Below are 21,256 nucleotides of genomic sequence, written 5' to 3'. Positions count from 1 at the left end.
ATGGACCATAACCAAAGGCAATGCGCACTCATAACAACTATACCAAATTGGCATTCAAAACTATAATGCATATCTTAATAACATATAAAGCGGGTAGACGAAGTGCAACGCCATAGATGGTGTAATACAGCTGTGCACATTTTATAAAATCCATCATGGACGACAAGGAAACTGAACAAACCCACTCAGGGGTGGGAATTGACACCTCTAATGAGGATGAGGTCCCAGATAGTGGCGAAGAAGACAACATGGAGCAGCTTATGGGCTCGCTCATGAAGGGCATGGCAAAAGGTAGGCATTAATACGCAGTTCGCTTTCGTTTCTACCGCTCATGTTAAATATCAAAACATATATTATATGAAATCTAATTTGTATTATAGCTTTCTCAACGGCAACTGCAAATAAAGACAGAGGTGTAGGTTATTGCTACTGGTCTACAAATCCCCGATGTAGGTTACTACAGTACCACAGATAGAGGAAGCAACGGTGACGCAAGTAGGTTTTAGACACAGGTAAAAGTCAGTCGTATTAGCAGAAAACTACGGGAGTCGCCATTCGCGTACTTCCAAACGAGGCGTCAACTGTTGAAGAAAGACGATATGAAAAGATAGCCAAAAATGGAGGTATGCTTCATAGGAAAACGCATATAGCAATTTACAGTGATTCGCTTATTCGAACTACTTAATCAATCGTGAATCACGGCACATTGTTGGTTAGCGTGATATTGTCTTTCACTAACAACACTCCCAAACATCCCAAAGGGATGTTTCAATATCGTATGGTAAACCGTAAATTATATTGTGATATTTCATATGTGTGAATAACTATAAACGAATACCGCAACCACATGGACATACATATTGACGAAACTATATTACAGATAAAGCTTCATAGTTGCGAAATAGCACCGCAGAGATGATGATACATATTCTAAGTGAATGGTCATATTATGTTTGTAACACAGTATGGGTTTGCTTGTTGGCGCAGTTAATGTGGTCAAAGTATACGTTTGGAAACCCTAGGATCCTTTCCTTTATATACCCAAAGGCTCGGAACCATCACATTAATGACAAATATTGGGTTAACTGCCTATAACTCGACTTCGTCTACTGCGTTTATATCACCACTAGAAGCTATTGAGTCAACCTGTTCACCAGACTCTGAATGTATCATCTCCGTTGAACCACAGTCTACCACCTCCATGTTGGACGGCATCTCACCTGTAGAACAAACTATAGCGGATGGAAGTGTCGCTCCATTTAATTCATCTTCAGGTGAATTGAGATCTTGAACAGTCTCCTTAATCTTGACGTGTGGTCGTAGTAATTTGGCAACCTTAGACTTTGGGTCAATGCTATAGTACCAGGATTCCACTTCTTCAGGTGATATTAGACCAATTATCCTAGTTACAACCTTGGTGCATATTTCTTTCACTGTTACGTCCTTGGATGACAAACATGGCCCCAACCACTCCGTAGTTATTGCCTTGTCAACTTGAGCTAGGTAGTCATCACTAAAGTGGTCAAAGAACGCTTGGAGTGTTACGCCAGCTGCAGAAGATACCTTTGCATTGCGATCACACGCGTACGTCATAATTAGCCATGCGATATAAATGTAGTCCTTCCTACCACAACGCCTGGAAATCGCAACAAGATTGTCCAAGGCAGGCCTGCGGTAAACTATCTTCTCAGATGTACAACATCTAAATAACTGAGGCATTAGCTTCAGTGATATTGAAAGAAATAGATCATGATTATCCGTTATTGACTCTATCAAGCAACTCACAAACATTAGGGCATTCCTGGCGACGGAAGAACGCAAGTTGCGCATATGAATAATTGTGTAATCTAGAAGATCATCTAAGTCCTCACCTTCAACAAGAATAGCAGCATTGTGACGTACTACTATCTGTAGATTAGTAAATGCGATAAAGTCATGATACCATTCAAATGTATCTGTGTCAGACACCTCGCCACGGATAAATTGCAAGCAGTCTTTGAAAATGACTTCTGTAACCTCCTTTAACTTGACATCATCAAGTTCCAACCTATCCCCAGTTTCAAGGGGAATATCTGATGATCGATCGCACAGTAAACCATAAGGAAGGAACAGGGAAGACAGTTCGTCACCACTAAAAAACTTCGCCACAAACACCGATGTGCCAACTTGTTGATCGCTCTCAGGGTTTTCCATTGGCCCCGTAGCTACTGGTACTAGGTAGTCCTTGGTAATATATAAAAATGAATGATAAGCAAGGGACTATAGAAAGAAATGCGGTATATTTAACAATATAGAAGTCAGTTCTATACCCTATGCACGATCTATACCACGTTAAAATCAAACATTTTCAATCTGTCGATCAGACTTCTTCATGTAAATTTTGTGAAACGGGTAAACGAATCAATGCATCTTAGATACAACTTAGCAGAAAGGGGCATAAAAACAGCGGTCACAGCGAAGGAAACAGATGTTTATGTTACCAGATCCATGATGCAAATTAGTGTACAAGGAGACGCCCATTCATGTACTTGTCAAATTTAAATGGCGTTCGATTCAAAAGGCACAACTCAATCATCTTGGCACATTAGGAGGTATGGCAGTAAATAGTTCAGTTAGATTAAATATAGCTGATAGTTGCAGCAATTTTAAACGGAAACCTTCTCTTCATGTCGTAGAAAGGAATAGCTGTAAACGCAGCCAATTATATACTTACGCAATGTCGCTGATTTTTGTAAAACTAGTTTGTAACTGTGCAAAGAATAACCACTCACAGCACGCTATTCTGGCGATACGCCATGTTGATACACATGTCACGATTAAGCTTCTAAAATTAGAATTAGACACTAACGCATAATTCCTCTTGTGCGTATAGTTATTAAGTGATGACGGAGTATTGTAGATTGTACTTTTTAAGAAATTATACCTCTACACACTGAACGTCAACATAACCAAAGTATCATACACCCCTCTGCAAACATCACACATATAACATGCTATTGGCTATATTGCAAATAAATGCAAATCAAGATTAGACAACGGGTATCTCAAGTGTACGGCACTCAAAGCTCAATCATAACTTCCGACACCCAATATGACGAGTGTGGAAACCATTCGCAAATGTTCACACATTAGTTTAACTCTTATATAAATAGCTATATTGCACACCTATAGCATTACGGACAAACGATGTAAGCACAGGAATATCCTCCCCCGATCATACTTTTGGTGGCAGATACAATCCCACACATTTAGTTTCTAAGCCACTATTGCGCATCGGTGTGCCAGTAGATAATACTACAATGGCAGGAGATATGATAGGGAATCTAATATCCCAAGGAATTGATCTCGGAAGGGTTATCAAGACGGATGGCACTGATCTCTTCTCAGGATATGCAGATGTAGCACGCAGCAGATTACCGCACCTTGCGGATTCCGTTGTCGATGCCTTTGGACGTGTGTTAGATATTTTTGAACGTCCGACAAACTTGAAGAAGCCAGTATTCGATGTTGAGCGTTTAAAGCCATCTAGACAAATCGATATAGAAGAGGCAAATAGACCCTCAGATACGGAGGTCAAACCCGTACCAAAACAGCTCATAAATGAAAACGTACATATTGATCAACTTGCAGGTGCAACGAGGGCACTGTACAATGCAACTCAAGCTGAAGCGGATACCGTAACACCCATGTATCATGTCGTAAGAAATGTTGCCAAAAGTTCGGCATCCCCTTGTGATGCGGAGGTCAGATTGTGTTCAGAGTGTTATATATCATTGGCTACAGTGCGATGTAATTCATGTGTAATGCACTTTTGTGGCGTCTGCGCTGTACAAAGGCACTCTGATGGAATAAACCAAACTCACAAACTAGTGACTGCTACATCGGGTAAAGAAACAAGGCTAACAGCATCAGATCAAATGTCAGGGCTGTTTTCATATGGAGATATGGCCACTCAGGCCTCAGGAAGTAAGGCTGGTAACATGTATCAGGACATGACTATACAAATTCGACCGGGAGAGTCAGCATTTCCCTCATATGAACCATGTACAATACACGAAGGGTGTAACCTACAATTTGCCTGTACTGTTTGTCACATGCTACCAGTATGCACCAGGTGTACCGAAGAGGCTCATACCGGTGATGGCCATAAGGTGGTGGAAATTGAACGTGCAGCAGCTGAGGTCAAAGAACTGCTGGGAGATTGCTTGAATGCAGTGGTACGCAGGCATAACGATTTGTCTTTAGTATTACCTGAATTGCAACTTGTTGCAGATACCTCTAATGCAGGGCTTAAAAATGCTACCAGGTCCATGCGTAGTGGATTGCAGCGTGTCCACGATGCTCTGAAGGTCAAGCGTACATTAGGGATGCAGGATATTAAAAATATGCAACAGGTGGGATCAGCGGCACTCAACAGGTTGATGCACGCCAGTGGAGCTTTGAGCAGATATTTTAGAGGTTGTCTGGCACAACTGGAAGCTATTAATCGCGTGAAGAATCCCGGTATGGCACTCAATATGTTCGTAGATCTGCGGGCAAACTTTGAAAAAATACTATTTACAGATGAAGAAATACCCGATCTTGTACTAGAGGTGCCACATTGGCATCTTCACTGTGGTAACTTGGCAAACCTTCTATTGGACCATGAGACTAGATTACATCTAAATTTCACACAGATTGCAGCACTGTCATCTACCTTGAGGGCATGTGTACGCGATTGTGTGAATGGTTTGGAAAAAATAGCTAATGGTACACGTGTCATGGAACAACCAGAGATACAGCACCAACCTCGTAGATTAGCAGAAAGGCGAACTCGTCCTCCAGGGCCCTCGTTATGGGTAAAAGGTGCTGAAAATACATTGGATATAGTTAATCATGCGGAGCTCAAAGGCTTATTCTTACGACGAGATTCGCAGAGGTGTTCATGGCGCCAGCGTGCCGTATATCTGTGCGGACCGCGCCTGTTCGTACTTGAAAGTGATTTGTTTGCTGATGATGTACCAGTGGAATCTAGTATCGATTTAAGCGCTATTACTATTAGGCCATTTAGAGATCCGAATACACTGCAGATTACCAAATTGCAGCGTATAGGGCATCCGAATGGTTTTGAAATCACCGAGAATAAAAACGGAAGCATGCGATTCTGGCTGTTCACGTGTGAATCAGACAAAACTGTAGATTTGTGGACAGTAAGAATCGAGAGGATAGTGGCAAAATTGCAAAGGGACCGTGAAATGTCAAATACAAACCAATTCCAAGCAATAGAAGCTCCGCCACTTAAGGGCATGTCCGATGGAACTACCCTGCAGCAGTTGCATAAGTTGAATTGCGAGAGTCCGGCTGATAGTTGTGTCATGGATCCAGAAGGTGAACACCGGACATGTGAGGACACGCATGATCCAGAGTACTTCTATGACGACCAAAATTTCAAAATCGTGGCAGATACATTAAAGAAAGTAAAAAATGAGTCGAAGGCGCTATATGACAAGTGCTTCCGTAATGAAAGGGAAATAGTGGCTAACCAGTGGCAAGTGGAGGATTTGACATTACACGCTGCCTCGTTGCCATCTAGCGAAACCAGAAGCCTAGCAGATGATGCATCCATATGTACAACGACAATGCCAAGATTAGAAAGCAAATCTAGTGGTAGATATGAAATGCCAGAAGAGCCTGTTCGACGGGCACGTAGCATCGCTACTAGAGCCAGTGTTTTTCAAGGCAACGACATAACCCTGCCATCTGTACTACCGAAGTTCACAAGCTCGCCAAGTGTCAAATCCCCTAAATCCATTCTGCAGTTATTCCAGAACATCGGGAATAAAATACGCAACAAGAAAGATTGTGATATACTAGACAGATATTAACCATGGTGGGTGGGAAAACATCGATAGACAATTATGTATAACACAACACTTTCCATTTTTAACTTAATGATCGCAATTACCCAGTGGCTTGCATACCGTGGCAAGTTTCTACCTATTGGCAGAGTAGCCTTTAGGAAAACCTTGTCACGGGGAAGGACGCAACGTTCTCCAGAAATACTGCTACCACCCTGGGTAGCCGTACATGTAGGTAATTCTGTAGCTCAACGCATATATAATATAGGAGCTGTGCTTCATGTTACGTACAAAACTCGCAATGTGTATGCGAGCCTGCGGTGTGTCCATATCGAGGGGGAATTACACATGGACAGATCAAGAAGGTCGGATTTTCCAATCGAAGTAGGTCCGTTATTTGTGCTGCCAATACACATCAGTAATAAACGGCATGTTTTAGTGCCTTTCGAGGCGGCGGTTGCAGCCTGTAAGAAACAAGGGTACCAGCCAATACAGGTTTCACCGGAGCCTGAATCACCAAAAGTGAGTTAAAACATCTTATAATGACAACATACAGCGATGTGTGACCAAAAAGGCATTACCTGTGATTACCATCATAGGTCACAAGGACCATGGCAAAACCAGCTTGATGGAACGCCTTTGTGGTTCGTTATAGTATTGAAATGTATATGAGCAATACAGCGGAAGAGATGCTTGTACATGAATATGGTAATACGACGCAACAAGTGGTTATCAGGTCGGTAATGTTGCCGACAGAAGACGGTCATGTACAAGCCACGGTCCTAGACACGCCCGGTGACGCATTATTTGAGCTTTCGAGAGGCCGTGCCTTGCATCTAGCGGATTTAGCGATACTATTGTTGTCAGTTGAGGGTGGTGAAGTGCAAACGAGAGACCTTATTGTACAAGCCAACCGTTTCAACGTGCCAGTGATATTTTGTATCAATAAGGCCGACCTAGAATTCAGAGAAGTTGAAGTTGCACGTGCTGAATTAAAGAGACAATGTTCAAATATGTATCGAGCAGGATTAATAGCTACTGATATGGCTGATCAAGTACGAAATGCCGTGGCATTGAGTACACGCACTGGTATAGGTCTAGCTAAACTGGGCACCGTTATAGCGCAAAAATTAGAAAATTCAGAGTTACCTATCAATCCAACCTATATAGCAAAGCCATTTGGAGGTATATCTCTGAAAGAAGTAGAGTCGTTCATTCGAAGAACCAATTGCCTGGTGAGCACCGGAGATCCTCCCTTCGCAACGTGTTTTATCATAGAGGTAGAAAAAACCCACTCCTATGGTGTAGTGCTAACGATAATAATACGGCACGGGGTGTTGATTGAAGGTGCCTACTTTGTAGCTGGAACTGAGTATGGTCGCATTGCAGGAATATATCCAATAAATGGAAAGATAATTCCAGATGCAAAAATGGAACGTGCTTATGTGGGTCAAGCTGTGAGAATCACTGGACTAAAGAGCAATCAAGGAACAAGCGCAGATGATATACTATGCACAATGTCGCAGCATGAAGCTTTCAGACTCAGTCAGTATCGCAAAGAGTTACAGCTACTTCGCAGTAACCAAATACAAGGACCGCTTATAGATCTTCCATGGGCTGTTGTGCTAAAACCTAGCGAAGATGCAGGTTATCCCGACATAAAGACCGCAACAGTTGACAACGACGTCATAAATGAAGTAAGACATAACGATGCCTTAATAGACGATCCATTGCCATCATCTATATTACTCAAACCAATTGACAGTGAATCAAAAATTGTAGAGCAACTGTCAAAAGACTTTACGGATGGAGAGACTACGGATTGTTCGGACTCAGAAACAGATCTTCACTTATATCCACATGAAAGGGGGGATTCGAACACAAACATCCACGAAATAAATGAAGCATTCGAGGATCCTAACGAAAATTGGAACTCCGTAGTCGCACAACGTAACAAGCAATTACGTGAAAAATGGGCAGAGAAGTTAGACAATATGGATATGCCAGAAGAAAGTCTAAAGGCACATGGAGTAGCACCACCGCCAAAATTACCACCCGAAATAGGACGTCCGGTGGTTCCGGTAATACTAAGGGCGAACTTTGTGGGATCGTTTGATGCACTCCTAGATGGCTTCGAGCAACTTGAACTTAGATACAATGTACGCATACCCGTGGTACACGGGGGATTGGGTGCAGTTACACCCAGTGATGTTGTACAGGCCGATATAGGCAACAAATTCGGGTGCTGTCCGATATACGCATTCCAAGTGCCAGTGCTTATCGACGCCGCCAAGCATGCAGTCATCAATCATGTAGTTGTTAAGCAACTCAACGTTTACTCTGACCTACTTTCTGACGTGGAGAAGCGCTGTGAACGCGCCATAAGCCACGCTAAAAGATCCAAAAACGTCGTGTGACATAGGGAACACCTAAGCTAGCGTTAATATAACATTCATATTTTGCGTTGCGCAGATCAGAAGGACTAATCATATCGCTGTCGAGTAAATAACATGCTATATCATAATGTAGAAATTCAGTCATGCCTTTAGTATACTTTTGTATCCAATGTACTTATGAAATGTCACTTTAAGAAAACCAGGATATTACAGGAAACATCAGCTTTAAAGAAGTCCAATGTGCAACTGAATTTACGATATTTAAATTTTATGTTGATTTCTACAAGAAACGAAACGTTCAATCATCCTCCAAGAGGGTGCGTGAACCCCGTTGACGTACATGTTCCGACAGCTTAGCGGATTCAAATGCATGTTTTTTCACAGCTGATATGTAATCATACCGCTGGTGGCGGTCTTCCCTCTCCATATATTTCACTGTACTTTCATGAGCCTCCATCTGCTCCAACCGCTCTTTAAGATGTGATGCGCCATGTGATTGCATTTGTTCCAAACGGTCGTTTGGATCGCTTGACTCATAGAGCTTCTGTTTGTTGCGTTCGCGTTCGAACATCTCATGGTTCCGCCTTGCAGCACGATCCTGGATCGCCTGTGGAGGTAATATGTCCTGAGTCACTCCAAAAGCATACTTGAGAGGGTCACCTTTTCGAGGGACCTGCGGACCTAACTTGGGTTTAGTAGAGACTTTAATCTCTTCATGTTCCTGTCTCTCCGCAGGCAGCTTCGTATCAACCTTCTCAGCGCCGCCAGAACTATTTGATCTAATATCGCTACGCACCAAATCCTTCCTAGAAGTGGGTCTATACTTTTCAAAATTCGGTGCATCCCTTTTGTCCATTCTCTTTTGGCTGGAATCAATGTCATTATCATACATCCGGAAATGGGATTCACGGCTAGTTGGAGATGAATCTCTGCTGCCGTGACGCGTGAAAGATGTACCACCGCGGTTCCCACGGCATCTACTTGAGTGACTATTGCGTTCACGTGGATTGCCCTTCAAACGTCGTTCTACAATTACGCTACTATCGTCACTACCAGATGATACGCCGCCTGCTAGACGATTCCGCGCACGATCGCGTCTCCGGTCTTTAACTGATGTGTTTGACACAGAATGCACACGATCATGACTCCTTCTTTCTCTGTGGAGCCTGTTATTTCGACGATGGTGACCACTGCGGTCCTTGTATTCCGTGTAATAGGACTCCACACTTACACAACTATCCCTGGAACGAGATCTGTAGCGCGTCGAACTGCGCTCCTCTTTATTGCGATAATTTGATGAGCGCTTCCTACTAGAATGCTCATCATCTATGTAACTCCGGTATCGATCATGTTCAACTCTACGACTTTCCAGCGTATTCGATGCTCTGTGTCCCCTTGTTGAACGGCTCTTCCTGTTGCCACAACTTTTTTCGCCTATATTACTGTGCTCAGAAACGACATCTGCTAACGCAGTCTTAGCACGAACAAGACTTTCATATTTCTTAAGAACCTGTTTTTGGTGTAGTTCAACCTTCTTTATGACGAATAATGGATCTTCACGAAATTTACTCAATGTCTGATCAACTGGGCCGACAGCAGCAGCATCGGAAAGAAGCGATCCGCAAGCTGTCTGGTCAACATGCTCACGTCCAATTTCTCCACGCGCACCTTCTATGCTCTTACCCAATAGATATTCCTCCTATGTTAATATTCAGATACATAGCATTAACTTACCAACTGGTTAGCATTGCTCTTATTAGCAGAAGGATCTGCATAGAGCCACTCGAGGCCCTCAGCCTCGACGCGATTGCTTAGCGTCCATTGGCGGTTGTTATCTCTCACCAATGACGCTTCCGCATCATCATACATAGTGTAAAATAATAAAAGTTTCTGTGAATGTTAATCTAGATCAAAATACCATTGCAACACCACATGAAGGAAAGTACACATTAACCTGGTGTTATGATGCCACTTTTGCACATTTCGTCAAGAAGGTCATGTATGAATCAATGGTAGATATTCGTGCTTCATTAAGGCGCCTATTCACCAGAGGACTTGTAGTTGCATTCAGTCGTGCATCCATATCATTTGCTGGATGTAATGCCGATTTTGATAATAAAGGTGCCAGCAAATACAAAGGGGTAAGATGTTTGTTAAATAAATACTGACATTCTGACATAGAAGGTGTGTCTATTGGGGAATCCTGGTGCTCTACCGGGAGGATCTCCCGATCATCCATTATTCAGGGGTATGTTATCGTCTAGAAACTGCATTACTTCACACAGATGCGCAACGATGGAAATGTGTGACATTTGGTCCTACATTCGGGGCCTCAGTGGATACTAAAGGTCGAGTATACATTTGGGGAAAGGGGAAAGATGACACATTTGTACTACCCTTCCAAATTCCCTGTAACGCAATAGTTGATTGCCACTGTTCATCAAAGGATTTATACATGCTAGGAGCTGATTCGCAAGTATATATATTACATAATGTGGAGCGTTATTTGCATGATCGCAGTCCAAGATCAACTTCCAATGATACAATCGTTGGAAGTGCTTCCAGTGACATTAATAAAAACCCATCTACCAAGTTGCACAATGAGGAAAGCAACGTGTACCTAGGCCTAATGCCTGGGCTAGGTAACAAAAAGGTTGTTAAAATGAGCGTTGGTAATCGACATGCCGCGTTCCTTACTGATGACGGAGAGTTGTGTAGGTTTGCATATGTAAAATGATGCATGACCTAGATTGTACCGGAGACAATACATTCGGCCAATGCGGCACAAAGCCTAATACTCTAAAAAGCAATACAATTATGACATTTGATAGAGGGGGAAATGACATGACAGAGCACATTAAGCTCCACAAGGTAAAAACGATATATTTATTCTGACCGACCATAGGTGGAATTTAATAATGCCGCAACTAATGTGGTAGATGTAGTTTGTGGAGGGAGGCATACATGCTGTATTGACTCAGAAGGTAATATATATACGTATGTTTTGCAATTTTTGATACATATCCTAACAGATTTGGTGACGACTCAAGCGTCCAGCTCTTTCTGGGTGATACCAGAGGTCGAACAATCCTGGAACAAGATAGATATAAACCCTACATCAAACACGATGACTATGGAGCTAGCAACTATGCCAAATACTCCCATACAGATCGGCATCTGCAATATAATCCAATACCGGTAAACGCCGTAGGCAGGTTAAGCGAGCATCATAAACTGCTGGAAGGAGCTACATTAAGCCTAGCAGCGGGAGATGATTTTACGATAGTTGCTGTTACAACCACCACGCAGAGGTATTTTACAGCGTATCATGTTAACGAACGCGAAGGGAACGTAAAACACACATTATCGCAAGTGGAGGTAATCACCTGGGACAATGCGGAAGATTAGATGTAAGAATGAACCTCCCAAAAAGTATCCATCTCCCCGGGTCGATCATACGGGGAACCATTGGATGTGGCAGCAGCCACTGCATAGCAGCAATGGAAGGTGGATACTTAATCGGGTGGGGAAGCAACCAACAAAAACAGCTAGATCCAGCAAGTAAGTTTGGAACCTTATAGTACATATCCCGCAGGAAAGGGGAACTTAACCGTACCGACGAATATCAACCATGGCATTACTTCTAACACGGTGGAAAACCTAAATAGACATTGCAATATAGAGTTCATCAGGTGTGCGTTCAACAATACGGCCATAATTTTTAAATGATGAGGTTCAAACATCCAATCTATCAACTAACACTGCGAATGTAGCCAAACATAATAAAGCCACCTGGGGGGCTCGAACCCCCGACCACCAGATTAAAAGTCTGGCGCTCTAACCAACTGAGCTAAGGAGGCTCGCCAGCTAGTTCGATTTGAAATATCAACCTCATAAATAATCAAAATAGGCCTTCATTGAAAGATTTACACATCATAATATACAAAATGGTACTCTTTTCAAATTTATGCCGCCGGTTTAGTACGAAAATCAAAACGGGTAATAGAAGTGTAAAGGTTTTAATCTCCAGTGAAAATGATATATATTTCAATCTAGCGTTGGAAAACGCGCTATTGAAATCTTATGGGAAGAATATGGCCATAGACAACAAATATGAAGTACCAATACTATTCTTATGGCGTAATTCACCATGTGTTATCGTCGGGTGTAACCAAAATGTTTGGTCGGAATGCAACCTTGATAACGTTAGGAAGGACGGTGTTAACCTAGTACGAAGGTTCACTGGAGGCGGAGCGGTGTACCAGGTAATTAATACCTATGGATAAAGGTGATGTATGTTTATTATAGGACCTTGGCAACACGTGTTTCACGTTTATTTCTTCTCCGAAGGACTATAGCTTTGAAAGGAACTGTAATTTAATTTGCTCAGCGGTTACCAAACTCATAGGTTGGTGTAATCAGATAAACTCCTGAATAGATTAATACAGGTGAAAAGTGCGAACCTAGTGGAAGAAATGATCTATGTGTAAACGGATTGAAAGTAAGATGTTGATACATTGGTTCTATTGTTGATGTGTCCATTAGTATTTTGAAAATATTTGACATAGCATATGGAATTCAATACCGGTATCATATGTTTTGTATTGATTAGCAATTTGTGTATATGTTAAGTTCCCAATCTTTGTATTCCATTGATTTAATATTAATTAATCTTTTAATAGTTTTCCGGATCAGCTTTCAAATTGTTACCTAATGCAGCATTACATCACGGTATGATATAGTATTTTATAACTCATGTATAACAAATAGGAACCCTTTTAATCAATATCAACCAAGGATCACTAGACAAGTATCTTACTCCTGATATATCTAAGTTGGAGAAGCACAATGTTAAAAGCGTTAAAGCGCGTGTGACTAATCTATGTCAATTTAATGAAACGGTGACGCATGAAATGGTATGTGCTTTTGATGTGCCCTCAGTTGTTTTGTAGATATGCAATGCTATAATCGATGAAGTGGCATCGTTTTACAAATCTCCCACGACAAATGTAGAATATATTGATGCGAAGGCGAAATGCTGTAATGATGAAGCATTCCAGGAGTGCTATCACAAGTTGAAAGTGAGTTGGCGAATTGAAGCATTGTAGCATTTGTAGGACACCAAGTGGATATATGGTGAAGAAATGAAACGGTTTAAGTCATTGAAGCAACGGTTTGATTTTGGCTCGATTGAAATTTGCTTTGATATACAAGATGGGAATGTAGTTAAATTTTGGGTATATTCGGACTCTTTGGAAACAGATTTTATAACATGGCTACAATTGAAGCTTAACCAAACAGCAATCAATGTTCCGTATGAAGAATTAGGAGAGACACTGAAACATTTGGGTAGGTATATTGTAATAACGTAACAAAATATTCCTCAGAATATGAGGCGTCAAATGACGTCCTAGTTGCAGTGAAGAAATGGTTAATATCGTCCTTGTCTAATGAAGTCGATGGAACAATCAAAAACAATGTCTAAATGCTACAATGAATCAATGTTAATTTAGAATGACAACGCAGTACACACAACGAGCGTCATTTGAAGTGATGTTCTATCGTAGCACGGAATGCCTGTGTCCGTGAATGAGATAAATCCCAAGGTGGTGGAGGTGATACTATATGTGCATTAATTTCCTGTTTTCCAATATCAATGGTTCTAGAAATGAAGAAGAAACACACGGAAATAATGAGTAATAAATGTTGCCAATATATACAACAATCGTTGAAAATTCTTAAGGAATAGATATATTAATGAGGCATAATACTGCAGTGAAAATTAACACATAATTCGGTCTTTCTCTTCCTCAACACCACCATCCATAACACTGTTACCAATACTGCAGAAGGTCCGCAAACTACACCTAAGTAATACCACAGAATTGCTTCCAACCTTTACAACTAGTTTCGGGTGTATATCATATCAAAGGTAAACTAACTAAATTTAATCTGTCTTGGATACGGAAAGGCCATGCTGGCTATTTTAGGGGCAACATACGATGAACCATCTAACGCAGTATAGTTGGGGTCATTTGTTATGCTATAAACGTACATGATTTTAAGAATGTTCACCCACAACTTTTAGGGAAATGGAGTAGAACAATAGGAGCACACCTATGCCTACTTGTACAGAATAATCATTTAGCCAGCAAATATCCATGTTATCGTTGAACCATTTGGCTATTAGACACGATAATATAAAGTATGTACTTTGCGCTAATAACATCCCATTTACTGTCACCTGTAGATATATGGTAGTGTCGCAATACTATAACATGGCAATTTGCCAGTGTAGTGATCACTCCACTCCCATATATGTCAAGGAGCACGATCGGAAGTAAAGACTTTCTAATGTCCAACCCAAGTCTTGCCTGCAATATCCCATCTTATCTATATGAGCCAATAGGGTGATGTTAGATGCAAGTTCATGGTGTTGCGCTCACTATAATCTCCGGTACTCTTCAACACTATCGGAGATGAATCATGAAGTAAACACTTTGTTGACGATTGTCGCAATAACAACTATGAACTCAACCAACATTTCTACCACGAACCTGTCGTGTACAGCGAAAAATGTTGTGCCGTGCTAAGATGGCTATCAAAGAGACTATTATACGATATATTGTCATGGCGTGCATCGGAGTAGTGGACATGGGATTGATGCTGGTGCTCATTTTCAAGAAGGTTCAGTGCGATAGCCCCATGGGTGAGGTTTCAGGATGTTGATACATTCAGGATGAATCGAATTATTCCTTGCGTAATGAAGATGAATCGGTAGAGCTTCTAGCCAATTGTCAAGGCAACCCTCTCTGAGACGCCTTAGAAAACCGGAATCTCTTCTCTAGTAATTGCTAATACACTATTCGATAGAAGATAGACGTTATAACGCTCTGAGAATAGTAAAGCAAAGGATTTTATTGATGGATATGCCGTCTAATGCAGGGCTCTATATACCAAAAGTTCCACCATAATGTAGGGGAACACAACCCGACAAACGCTACGCAAGCTGACGTCATGTGTTTTGTTAGGAACCATCGGATTCGTAACTTTCAAAACTATTTTATTCCAGTGCCTATGCTCCTATATTGCTCATGGCCTATACATACACTTTGTTGAACGACACCCTTACATTAAACGGCTGCATTTTAAAACTGAACCAATGTAATGCTACCACTCACCAACTATGTTGATCATTCATTACATAGAAATACTAGCCATAGATTACGTATTTTCAGGGATACACTCATTGGTAAAGAATATTGATATCGTCCCACAGTAAACGCACTGGTCAGTGATATAATCCTGCTAGTATGTGTTCATCTGTACAGCAAAGTCTATATGCCCAAGGTGATCGTAGCAAGCAAACTGTTACCATTTAGCTTGTTCAAGTGAATACCGGTCCTAATGATTGGTAGCAATAAGGACAATGTTAATGAATAATTACTTGGAAATGATAATTCCATTGAATAGAGAAAGTGAAACATCAATTGTCTTCCCTATATTACAACACAACATCCAAACATCAATTCAAAAATCTATAGCCTGGTCTGTATTCTACTGAAGGTCAAAAAAACTACATTACCTAAAAAGTGAATAAAACGCTACTGTCCATTCAAAAGTTAATAAGATAATTGATATAGCACATATCAAGTACCAAACCTACGTCTCCACCCCTGTCCAGAACACCACTACTGCCACACCACCGCTCTAAAAACCCCACCAGGGTAGCATCAACATATATTGTGGCCCCACTAAGCACAACATTGTGCGGGGAGAGAGGGGGTGACACAGTATAGATAAATCAGGGATACCAACACATATTGGATACCGTATGCTCACAGTCTGGACACATAAATTACTACTACACATATTACTCTACCCAGCAATTCTACCACTACCTTGCTAAAGATTTACTAACAATGCTACTAAACCATCACTAAGAGCACTACAAAACATTGACCAAAATACTCCACCAGTTCCATTCCTTTGCGCCCCGTCATCACCTTATACCACATACACTGCCACTGGTGTGCTCCACCCCGTAACCAATGCGACCGCATATGTGTCCAGTCCAGTGGCCATATGGCACCGAAGGCTAGATACAGTACCGCTACTAGCCACGCTAGCGTGAGGACAAAGATCCACGGGAGCCGTATGTCGTATTGGAGTTGGCCGACCTGGGAGAGGAGATTGGTGAGGGGAGTGGTACTCTTTGTCGTGATCACTGCACCAAAACTCTATGAGTCCTTTACCAACATTGCTATGAAAATCCAAGCAATACACTCTGTAATCTCATCCATATACCACCCCCAACAGCTACTACTTTTCTGTGAAACATTCACCAAAACTATTACTAAACTTCTGTGAAACATTTGCCAAAGTTATACCAAACATTCACCAAAACTATTACTAAACTTCTGTGAAACTTTTACCAAAAGTGCCACTAAGATTCTATGAATCATTTACCACATCTAATGCCAAACCTTTACCTAGACCACTACTAAGCTTGCACTGAACGTACGACCCAAAATTTTAATAAAACCAGTGCTAAACCTTTACTAACACTGCCACTATAACTCTATGTATACCTTATGAGTATCATTGGTCCTCTAACTCTACCACTAGACTGCTCCACATTACTACCCCCGATACTAACTACCACCTTATAGCACTGTTGCGCCTAAGGCGCCACTATGTCTTACCAAAATACTCCACCAGTTCCATTCCTTTACGTCCCGTCATCACCTTATCCCACATACATTGCCACTGGTGTGCTCCACCCCGTAACCAATGCGACCTCATATGTGTCCAGTCCAGTGGCCATATGGCTCCAAAGGCAAGGTAGAGTACTGCTACTAGCCAGGCTAACGTGAGGACAAAGATCCAGGGGAGGCGTATGTCGTATTGCAGTTGGCCGACCTGGGTGAGGAGTTCTGTCAATGGATGTTCCTGAGAGGTGGCCTGGTCCTGCTTGTTCTTGATCACTGCACTGAGACTCTCTAGGAATTGATGACATTGCTTCTTGTCATCCTTCTTTTGAATACTATAATCCCCCTCTGTCTTCCCATCCTTCTGTTGGTACCCCTCCAGATTGAATGGGTTACCGTAGCTGAATCCATGTCTATACAATACGGGTAGTACCCCGGTACATGATACGATTGATTGACACGTGCAGAGTGCTGTGCCCTTAGAGCCCTCTGCAGTGCTTCCATGACTTCCCTTCCTGCACTTATTGGGATCACAGTTTCCCTTACAGCCCCGGCATTCAATCTGTTGGAATGCCTCAGAGAGTGACTCTAGTCCCCCTTGAAGTGCATCTGATAGATACAGTACCCATGAGAGGTATGTTCCGCCGAAAGTGGCACTCACTGCTGTATAGAGTTCACCGGTTAGGGGGGAGAGGTACTGGCAGTTCTTAGTGAGTCGTGATAGGGATGTATTAGTGGACTGTGGAGCACTCACACTACCCTTGTCTCCCTTAATCTCTATCAGGGCTGTACCGACACTCCCTCTGTACTTCCCTCCTTTAACACTGTCATCCCCCTTTGGTATCCACTCTATCTTCTTTACTTCATCCCGTAACCCAGAAGCGCACCAGCCGCAAAAGTAGTCATCAGCTCCTTTCGTAGATGGGTCCTTGGTGTGCTCGCACGCCTTGTTTGTCTGTCCATTCTTGGTCTTTCCACTTTCCTTCTCTCCTATACCCCCTCTAAAGAACCCAAAGACATCACCCAACACCTGTGGTGTCGTAGCACTGAGAGCTGCTGTGACCCTCACTAGTGTATAAACACAAGACTGCATCATGTTCTCGTTACTAAAGAAGTACAGTAGACCATAAAGGCGTTGGCCGGTACAATCACGGATGCCGCCGTGGAAGTGCCCTCTAAAACCCATTGGCAATGGGCAGCACTGACCAGATCCATTACAGTGTCCCAAGTGGGATGCAGCAGGTGGGTACGGCTGGTCAGTGTCAGTGTTTCGTACTACCTCACAACTAAACCCTGGTAACCGATCCTCGAGGAATGCCTGGAGGGGGGAGGGGACACCAGTGGTGGTTGGTTGGAGACAGGTCTGACAGAAGCTGGGTGTTGGTGGTTTGCCACATTTGGTAGAGTGTGACTCACATGCACTGCACTTGGGAGAGTTGCAGATGGAGATGAGTTCTTTGACGGCTTTGTAAAAAGTCTTTTCTCGAATAAACCATTTTGTGATGTCATCCATATCTGATTGTTCCTTCTCCAGAACTTCTTTCAACTGTTTCTCCATTTCCTTCTTCAATGCCTCCAATGCCTTGCATACTCCATCGATAGCGGCACTTATCTTGTTCTTACCAGGATCATATTCACCACTATTAGCCTTATCCAGACCACCATTCCCCGTCAGCTCCTCTAGTTTATTCTTAGCCTCCTCCAGCCCACAATTCTCCACCGCATCCTTCACCTGCTTCACTGCCTCCACTAGTTCCTCCTTAGCCTTCTCCAGTTCTCTCTTCACCCCCTCTATCGCCCCCTTATCCTTCCCTTCCAATGCCTCCTGGGCATTACCCAACTGTACCACCACTTCACCAATCTTCTCCAGTAGTGCCTTTACCTTCTCTGCAATCCCTTCTTCTTCCTCGTCATCTTTCTCACCTTCCAATGCCTTTACCTTCTCGACTAGTTCATCCAATATCTTCTTCATATTCTCCACCCTATAATTCCTATCATGTTCCATGGGGTCACACCCCAGGCACATCCAGCTAACTACATCCTTCCCAAGTACCCCATTTCCATACCTACACTCACGCCATTTGCCTCCACAAGTGACTTTCACAGCACATTGCTTCCTAAGGAAGTATAGTTGATAGAACAGAGCCCTAATGTAGTGTACCACCTGGTTGTATGCTTGTATATCAACTGCTGGGTAGGTGAAGTGGCAAGTAGTATTGGCATAGAGGGAGTGAATGGCTGGTTCTAGTGTTTTGTCAGTGCTCTTGAGCCCACCCTGGATACCGATGAGGACCAGGGGGCAATACTGAGTCACCGCTTGGAAGTGGGCAAATAGGTTGTATTCATCAACTGTAATGGGATGGGGGCGTTTGTCTTGGTAGAACATGAGTTGTGGCTGCTCGTTGGTTGATGTGGCCTCATTAGGTGTCTTGAGTACTACTGTGAGTCTTCCCTTAGAATACTCTAGCATCTCCTTATAAGCCTGACTATATGGCAATGCACTGAGCCAGTATAGGATCTCACGGATGGTCTTAGGAGTCCTTGTAGTGCTCTCACTATTCCTTTTCTGCAATCCAGTAAAATAGGCACATGATAGAATGTAAAGCTTGAAGAGGGCACCTCGTTTGTGCTGGTCAATGTCACTAGTACTAGAGCCTTCACCATTATTGAAGACAATAGCTTGTTCATTGAATGAATCCCTATGTGCAGTATGCACAAAACCGGCATAGTTCATAGCGAATGGATTCCTTGCTGTATTACCATTATAGTCATTGGCAACACCACTGCCTATAAGGCCACTAGGCACTGCAAACCCTAGAAGCAACTTATCACTAAGTCCATCCCATATAATAGCATCCAACCTATTTCCAGGACCATGGTTATTCAACATCTCCCTAGGAAACCCTAAGGCCTGTAACCATTGGGACAGTGTACCGTCATCTAGACCACTACCATCCAGGATATGGTTGTTCCACCGGGGGCTGGTTTTTTCATACTTGCCTGTCCAATACATATAAGTAATACCACTCCAGATGAGACATACTGAGCCTAGTAATGTCTGGGCACATTGGTGACGGCGTTGGGAGGGGGTCAAACCATCCTTTATCTCAGTTCCACTGGTAGTGCCTCCAGTTGTAATCAGTTCGTTCCATTTTGGTTTATGTTCGTACAGTCCGCCACCATCAACCCAGCTCCTTAGTGATCCTACATATGCTGATATATAGCGTTTTGCGCTATAGTTATCACGACAAATGATTTCCTCCTCTTTGACACAACTACACTTTGCCTTTTCATTACACTTCCCAGTACAACCTGTACAACAACACTTGCAGCATTTGCCTTCTTTAGCGCATTCACACTCTTTCCCAGGACCTCCCTGACAGCCACCACCACCACCACCAGTACTGCACTGACACTGCTTCTTCGCATCTTCTTCAGTGCCACTACCCTTACACTTTGTACACCCCCTGCCCAGGTGGTGTCCCTTAGTGTGATCACCCGCATCGGGCACCTTCCATTTCATACATTCACAATCAGCACACTTGTTGCTTTGCTCTACATCATCTAGATACTCGCACTTGCCACTGCCGCCACTTTGGCCGTGCGGATTGCTATCGCCACTAGTACCACTAGTACCATTGCAGCCACCATTGCCAGTGCACTTCTCTATCCTACTCCACCCAACGAGTGCACTGAGTACCTGTGCCAACTGGTCTATATAGGTCCGTACTACAGCGGTACCACCCAGTCCCTGTACTAGTGAGAAGAGTCCATTGAGGTGTTCCTTGACTTGCTGTTCAGAGGCGCCTTTGCTGGCGTCAGTTTCCTTGGTATCACCTTGATAGCCTACAATGGTGCTGAACTACTAGACTACTGTCTACTTACCATGGTACTCCAGTTGTACTGACTGCAGTAGGTCAGTCACTGCCGCCGCCAGGCCACATATACATTCTGTACAATAGTGATTTCCATAGCACTGGGCGCGCCAGTGTAAAGGACACTGTCAGGTACTATCACCATGTGGCGCGCATTCTATATTAGTGTTTCTGCACTACCTCACCACCCCCACTATGCTAAAAACCCCACCAGGGTAACTCCAACATATATAGTGGCCCCACTAAAAAGTCCTTTGTGAGAGGAAAATGTGGTTCCATGTAAACACTGGGTGAACCCATAGAGCAACGGTCCAGATAAGCCAGAGATAACCACAAGCTGTTATCAATCTATAGTCACTATATGGCACATGAACAATAACCACGATTTTCCTACTGGCATGATTTCGCATAATACAGCAACATTCTATATGATATGA

The 21,256-nt window shown here is 42.8% G+C and overlaps 10 protein-coding genes across 10 annotated transcripts; 6 read left to right on the top strand and 4 right to left on the bottom strand.

Moving 5' to 3' along the window:
* The first annotated feature begins 153 nt into the window (after positions 1-153).
* BBOV_I004000 (uncharacterized protein) lies at positions 154-702 on the top strand. Its single transcript, XM_051767394.1, has 5 exons — positions 154-291; positions 381-415; positions 454-495; positions 533-623; positions 661-702. The coding sequence occupies exons 1-5, from the start codon at positions 156-158 to the stop codon at positions 693-695; spliced, it is 339 nt and encodes a 112-aa protein (XP_051622995.1). The 5' UTR covers positions 154-155; the 3' UTR covers positions 696-702.
* A 350-nt stretch (positions 703-1,052) lies between these two features.
* On the bottom strand, positions 1,053-2,287 carry BBOV_I003990 (uncharacterized protein). Its single transcript, XM_001608998.2, has one exon. The coding sequence runs from the start codon at positions 2,191-2,193 to the stop codon at positions 1,090-1,092; it is 1,104 nt and encodes a 367-aa protein (XP_001609048.1). The 5' UTR covers positions 2,194-2,287; the 3' UTR covers positions 1,053-1,089.
* A 994-nt stretch (positions 2,288-3,281) lies between these two features.
* BBOV_I003980 (B-box zinc finger family protein) lies at positions 3,282-5,869 on the top strand. Its single transcript, XM_001608997.2, has one exon. It carries the CDS (start codon positions 3,300-3,302, stop codon positions 5,862-5,864), a length of 2,565 nt encoding a protein of 854 aa, XP_001609047.1. The 5' UTR covers positions 3,282-3,299; the 3' UTR covers positions 5,865-5,869.
* Positions 5,870-5,921: 52 nt separating this feature from the next.
* BBOV_I003970 (Elongation factor Tu GTP binding domain family protein) lies at positions 5,922-8,277 on the top strand. Its single transcript, XM_001608996.2, has 5 exons — positions 5,922-6,068; positions 6,106-6,221; positions 6,257-6,359; positions 6,394-6,481; positions 6,519-8,277. The coding sequence occupies exons 1-5, from the start codon at positions 5,931-5,933 to the stop codon at positions 8,252-8,254; spliced, it is 2,181 nt and encodes a 726-aa protein (XP_001609046.1). The 5' UTR covers positions 5,922-5,930; the 3' UTR covers positions 8,255-8,277.
* Positions 8,278-8,520: 243 nt separating this feature from the next.
* BBOV_I003960 (Pre-mRNA splicing factor family protein) lies at positions 8,521-10,110 on the bottom strand. The gene is made up of 2 exons (XM_001608995.2): positions 9,968-10,110; positions 8,521-9,932 (listed from the first exon to the last, which is right to left on the bottom strand). Exons 1-2 carry the CDS (start codon positions 10,100-10,102, stop codon positions 8,532-8,534), a joined length of 1,536 nt encoding a protein of 511 aa, XP_001609045.1. The 5' UTR covers positions 10,103-10,110; the 3' UTR covers positions 8,521-8,531.
* A 93-nt stretch (positions 10,111-10,203) lies between these two features.
* BBOV_I003950 (Regulator of chromosome condensation (RCC1) repeat family protein) lies at positions 10,204-11,970 on the top strand. Its single transcript, XM_001608994.2, has 8 exons — positions 10,204-10,374; positions 10,415-10,481; positions 10,519-10,947; positions 10,983-11,104; positions 11,139-11,230; positions 11,266-11,544; positions 11,580-11,794; positions 11,829-11,970. Exons 1-8 carry the CDS (start codon positions 10,231-10,233, stop codon positions 11,960-11,962), a joined length of 1,482 nt encoding a protein of 493 aa, XP_001609044.2. The 5' UTR covers positions 10,204-10,230; the 3' UTR covers positions 11,963-11,970.
* A 171-nt stretch (positions 11,971-12,141) lies between these two features.
* On the top strand, positions 12,142-13,733 carry BBOV_I003930 (lipoyltransferase and lipoate-protein ligase family protein). The gene is made up of 8 exons (XM_001608993.2): positions 12,142-12,498; positions 12,542-12,641; positions 12,682-12,734; positions 12,916-12,964; positions 13,004-13,149; positions 13,186-13,314; positions 13,351-13,582; positions 13,621-13,733. The coding sequence occupies exons 1-8, from the start codon at positions 12,181-12,183 to the stop codon at positions 13,716-13,718; spliced, it is 1,125 nt and encodes a 374-aa protein (XP_001609043.1). The 5' UTR covers positions 12,142-12,180; the 3' UTR covers positions 13,719-13,733.
* Positions 13,734-14,038: 305 nt separating this feature from the next.
* BBOV_I003925 (uncharacterized protein) lies at positions 14,039-15,167 on the bottom strand. Its single transcript, XM_051767453.1, has 3 exons — positions 14,289-15,167; positions 14,176-14,244; positions 14,039-14,137 (listed from the first exon to the last, which is right to left on the bottom strand). Exon 1 carries the CDS (start codon positions 14,460-14,462, stop codon positions 14,295-14,297), a length of 168 nt encoding a protein of 55 aa, XP_051623886.1. The 5' UTR covers positions 14,463-15,167; the 3' UTR covers positions 14,039-14,137; positions 14,176-14,244; positions 14,289-14,294.
* Positions 15,168-16,279: 1,112 nt separating this feature from the next.
* BBOV_I003920 (uncharacterized protein) lies at positions 16,280-16,642 on the top strand. Its single transcript, XM_001608992.2, has one exon. It carries the CDS (start codon positions 16,319-16,321, stop codon positions 16,601-16,603), a length of 285 nt encoding a protein of 94 aa, XP_001609042.1. The 5' UTR covers positions 16,280-16,318; the 3' UTR covers positions 16,604-16,642.
* A 216-nt stretch (positions 16,643-16,858) lies between these two features.
* Positions 16,859-21,023, bottom strand: BBOV_I003910 (variant erythrocyte surface antigen-1 alpha subunit). Its single transcript, XM_001608991.2, has 3 exons — positions 20,893-21,023; positions 20,830-20,851; positions 16,859-20,790 (listed from the first exon to the last, which is right to left on the bottom strand). Exons 1-3 carry the CDS (start codon positions 20,962-20,964, stop codon positions 16,928-16,930), a joined length of 3,957 nt encoding a protein of 1,318 aa, XP_001609041.1. The 5' UTR covers positions 20,965-21,023; the 3' UTR covers positions 16,859-16,927.
* Between the last annotated feature and the right edge of the window lie 233 nt (positions 21,024-21,256).

This window comes from Babesia bovis, chromosome 1 (genome assembly GCF_000165395.2).
Source record: "Babesia bovis T2Bo chromosome 1, whole genome shotgun sequence".
Lineage (NCBI taxonomy): Eukaryota > Apicomplexa > Aconoidasida > Piroplasmida > Babesiidae > Babesia > Babesia bovis.
This window is presented reverse-complemented; position numbering and strand designations above follow the sequence as displayed.

Excerpts from the sequence above, each read along its gene's own strand:
- BBOV_I003920 (XM_001608992.2), top strand. The coding sequence starts at position 16,319 with ATGGCACCGAAGGCTAGATACAGTACCGCTACTAGCCACGCTAGCGTG.
- BBOV_I003960 (XM_001608995.2), bottom strand. The coding sequence starts at position 10,102 with ATGTATGATGATGCGGAAGCGTCATTGGTGAGAGATAACAACCGCCAA. Across the intron at positions 9,933-9,967 it reads AGAGCAATGCTAACCAGTTG|GAGGAATATCTATTGGGTAA; the intron begins GTAAGTTAATGC and ends ATATTAACATAG.
- BBOV_I003930 (XM_001608993.2), top strand. The coding sequence starts at position 12,181 with ATGGTACTCTTTTCAAATTTATGCCGCCGGTTTAGTACGAAAATCAAA. Across the intron at positions 13,315-13,350 it reads AGTGCTATCACAAGTTGAAA|GACACCAAGTGGATATATGG; the intron begins GTGAGTTGGCGA and ends TAGCATTTGTAG. Across the intron at positions 13,583-13,620 it reads AGAGACACTGAAACATTTGG|AATATGAGGCGTCAAATGAC; the intron begins GTAGGTATATTG and ends AATATTCCTCAG.
- BBOV_I004000 (XM_051767394.1), top strand. The coding sequence starts at position 156 with ATGGACGACAAGGAAACTGAACAAACCCACTCAGGGGTGGGAATTGAC. Across the intron at positions 292-380 it reads CATGAAGGGCATGGCAAAAG|CTTTCTCAACGGCAACTGCA; the intron begins GTAGGCATTAAT and ends TTTGTATTATAG. Across the intron at positions 416-453 it reads CTGCAAATAAAGACAGAGGT|GTTACTACAGTACCACAGAT; the intron begins GTAGGTTATTGC and ends TCCCCGATGTAG.
- BBOV_I003925 (XM_051767453.1), bottom strand. The coding sequence starts at position 14,462 with ATGTTATTAGCGCAAAGTACATACTTTATATTATCGTGTCTAATAGCC.
- BBOV_I003970 (XM_001608996.2), top strand. The coding sequence starts at position 5,931 with ATGATCGCAATTACCCAGTGGCTTGCATACCGTGGCAAGTTTCTACCT. Across the intron at positions 6,069-6,105 it reads CACCCTGGGTAGCCGTACAT|GAGCTGTGCTTCATGTTACG; the intron begins GTAGGTAATTCT and ends TATATAATATAG. Across the intron at positions 6,222-6,256 it reads GGTCGGATTTTCCAATCGAA|TAATAAACGGCATGTTTTAG; the intron begins GTAGGTCCGTTA and ends AATACACATCAG.
- BBOV_I003980 (XM_001608997.2), top strand. The coding sequence starts at position 3,300 with ATGGCAGGAGATATGATAGGGAATCTAATATCCCAAGGAATTGATCTC.
- BBOV_I003950 (XM_001608994.2), top strand. The coding sequence starts at position 10,231 with ATGTATGAATCAATGGTAGATATTCGTGCTTCATTAAGGCGCCTATTC. Across the intron at positions 10,948-10,982 it reads TACTGATGACGGAGAGTTGT|ATTGTACCGGAGACAATACA; the intron begins GTAGGTTTGCAT and ends TGCATGACCTAG. Across the intron at positions 11,231-11,265 it reads TCAGAAGGTAATATATATAC|ATTTGGTGACGACTCAAGCG; the intron begins GTATGTTTTGCA and ends ATATCCTAACAG.
- BBOV_I003990 (XM_001608998.2), bottom strand. The coding sequence starts at position 2,193 with ATGGAAAACCCTGAGAGCGATCAACAAGTTGGCACATCGGTGTTTGTG.
- BBOV_I003910 (XM_001608991.2), bottom strand. The coding sequence starts at position 20,964 with ATGGTGATAGTACCTGACAGTGTCCTTTACACTGGCGCGCCCAGTGCT. Across the intron at positions 20,852-20,892 it reads AAATCACTATTGTACAGAAT|TCAGTACAACTGGAGTACCA; the intron begins GTATATGTGGCC and ends GACCTACTGCAG. Across the intron at positions 20,791-20,829 it reads AGTACAACTGGAGTACCATG|GCTATCAAGGTGATACCAAG; the intron begins GTAAGTAGACAG and ends GCACCATTGTAG.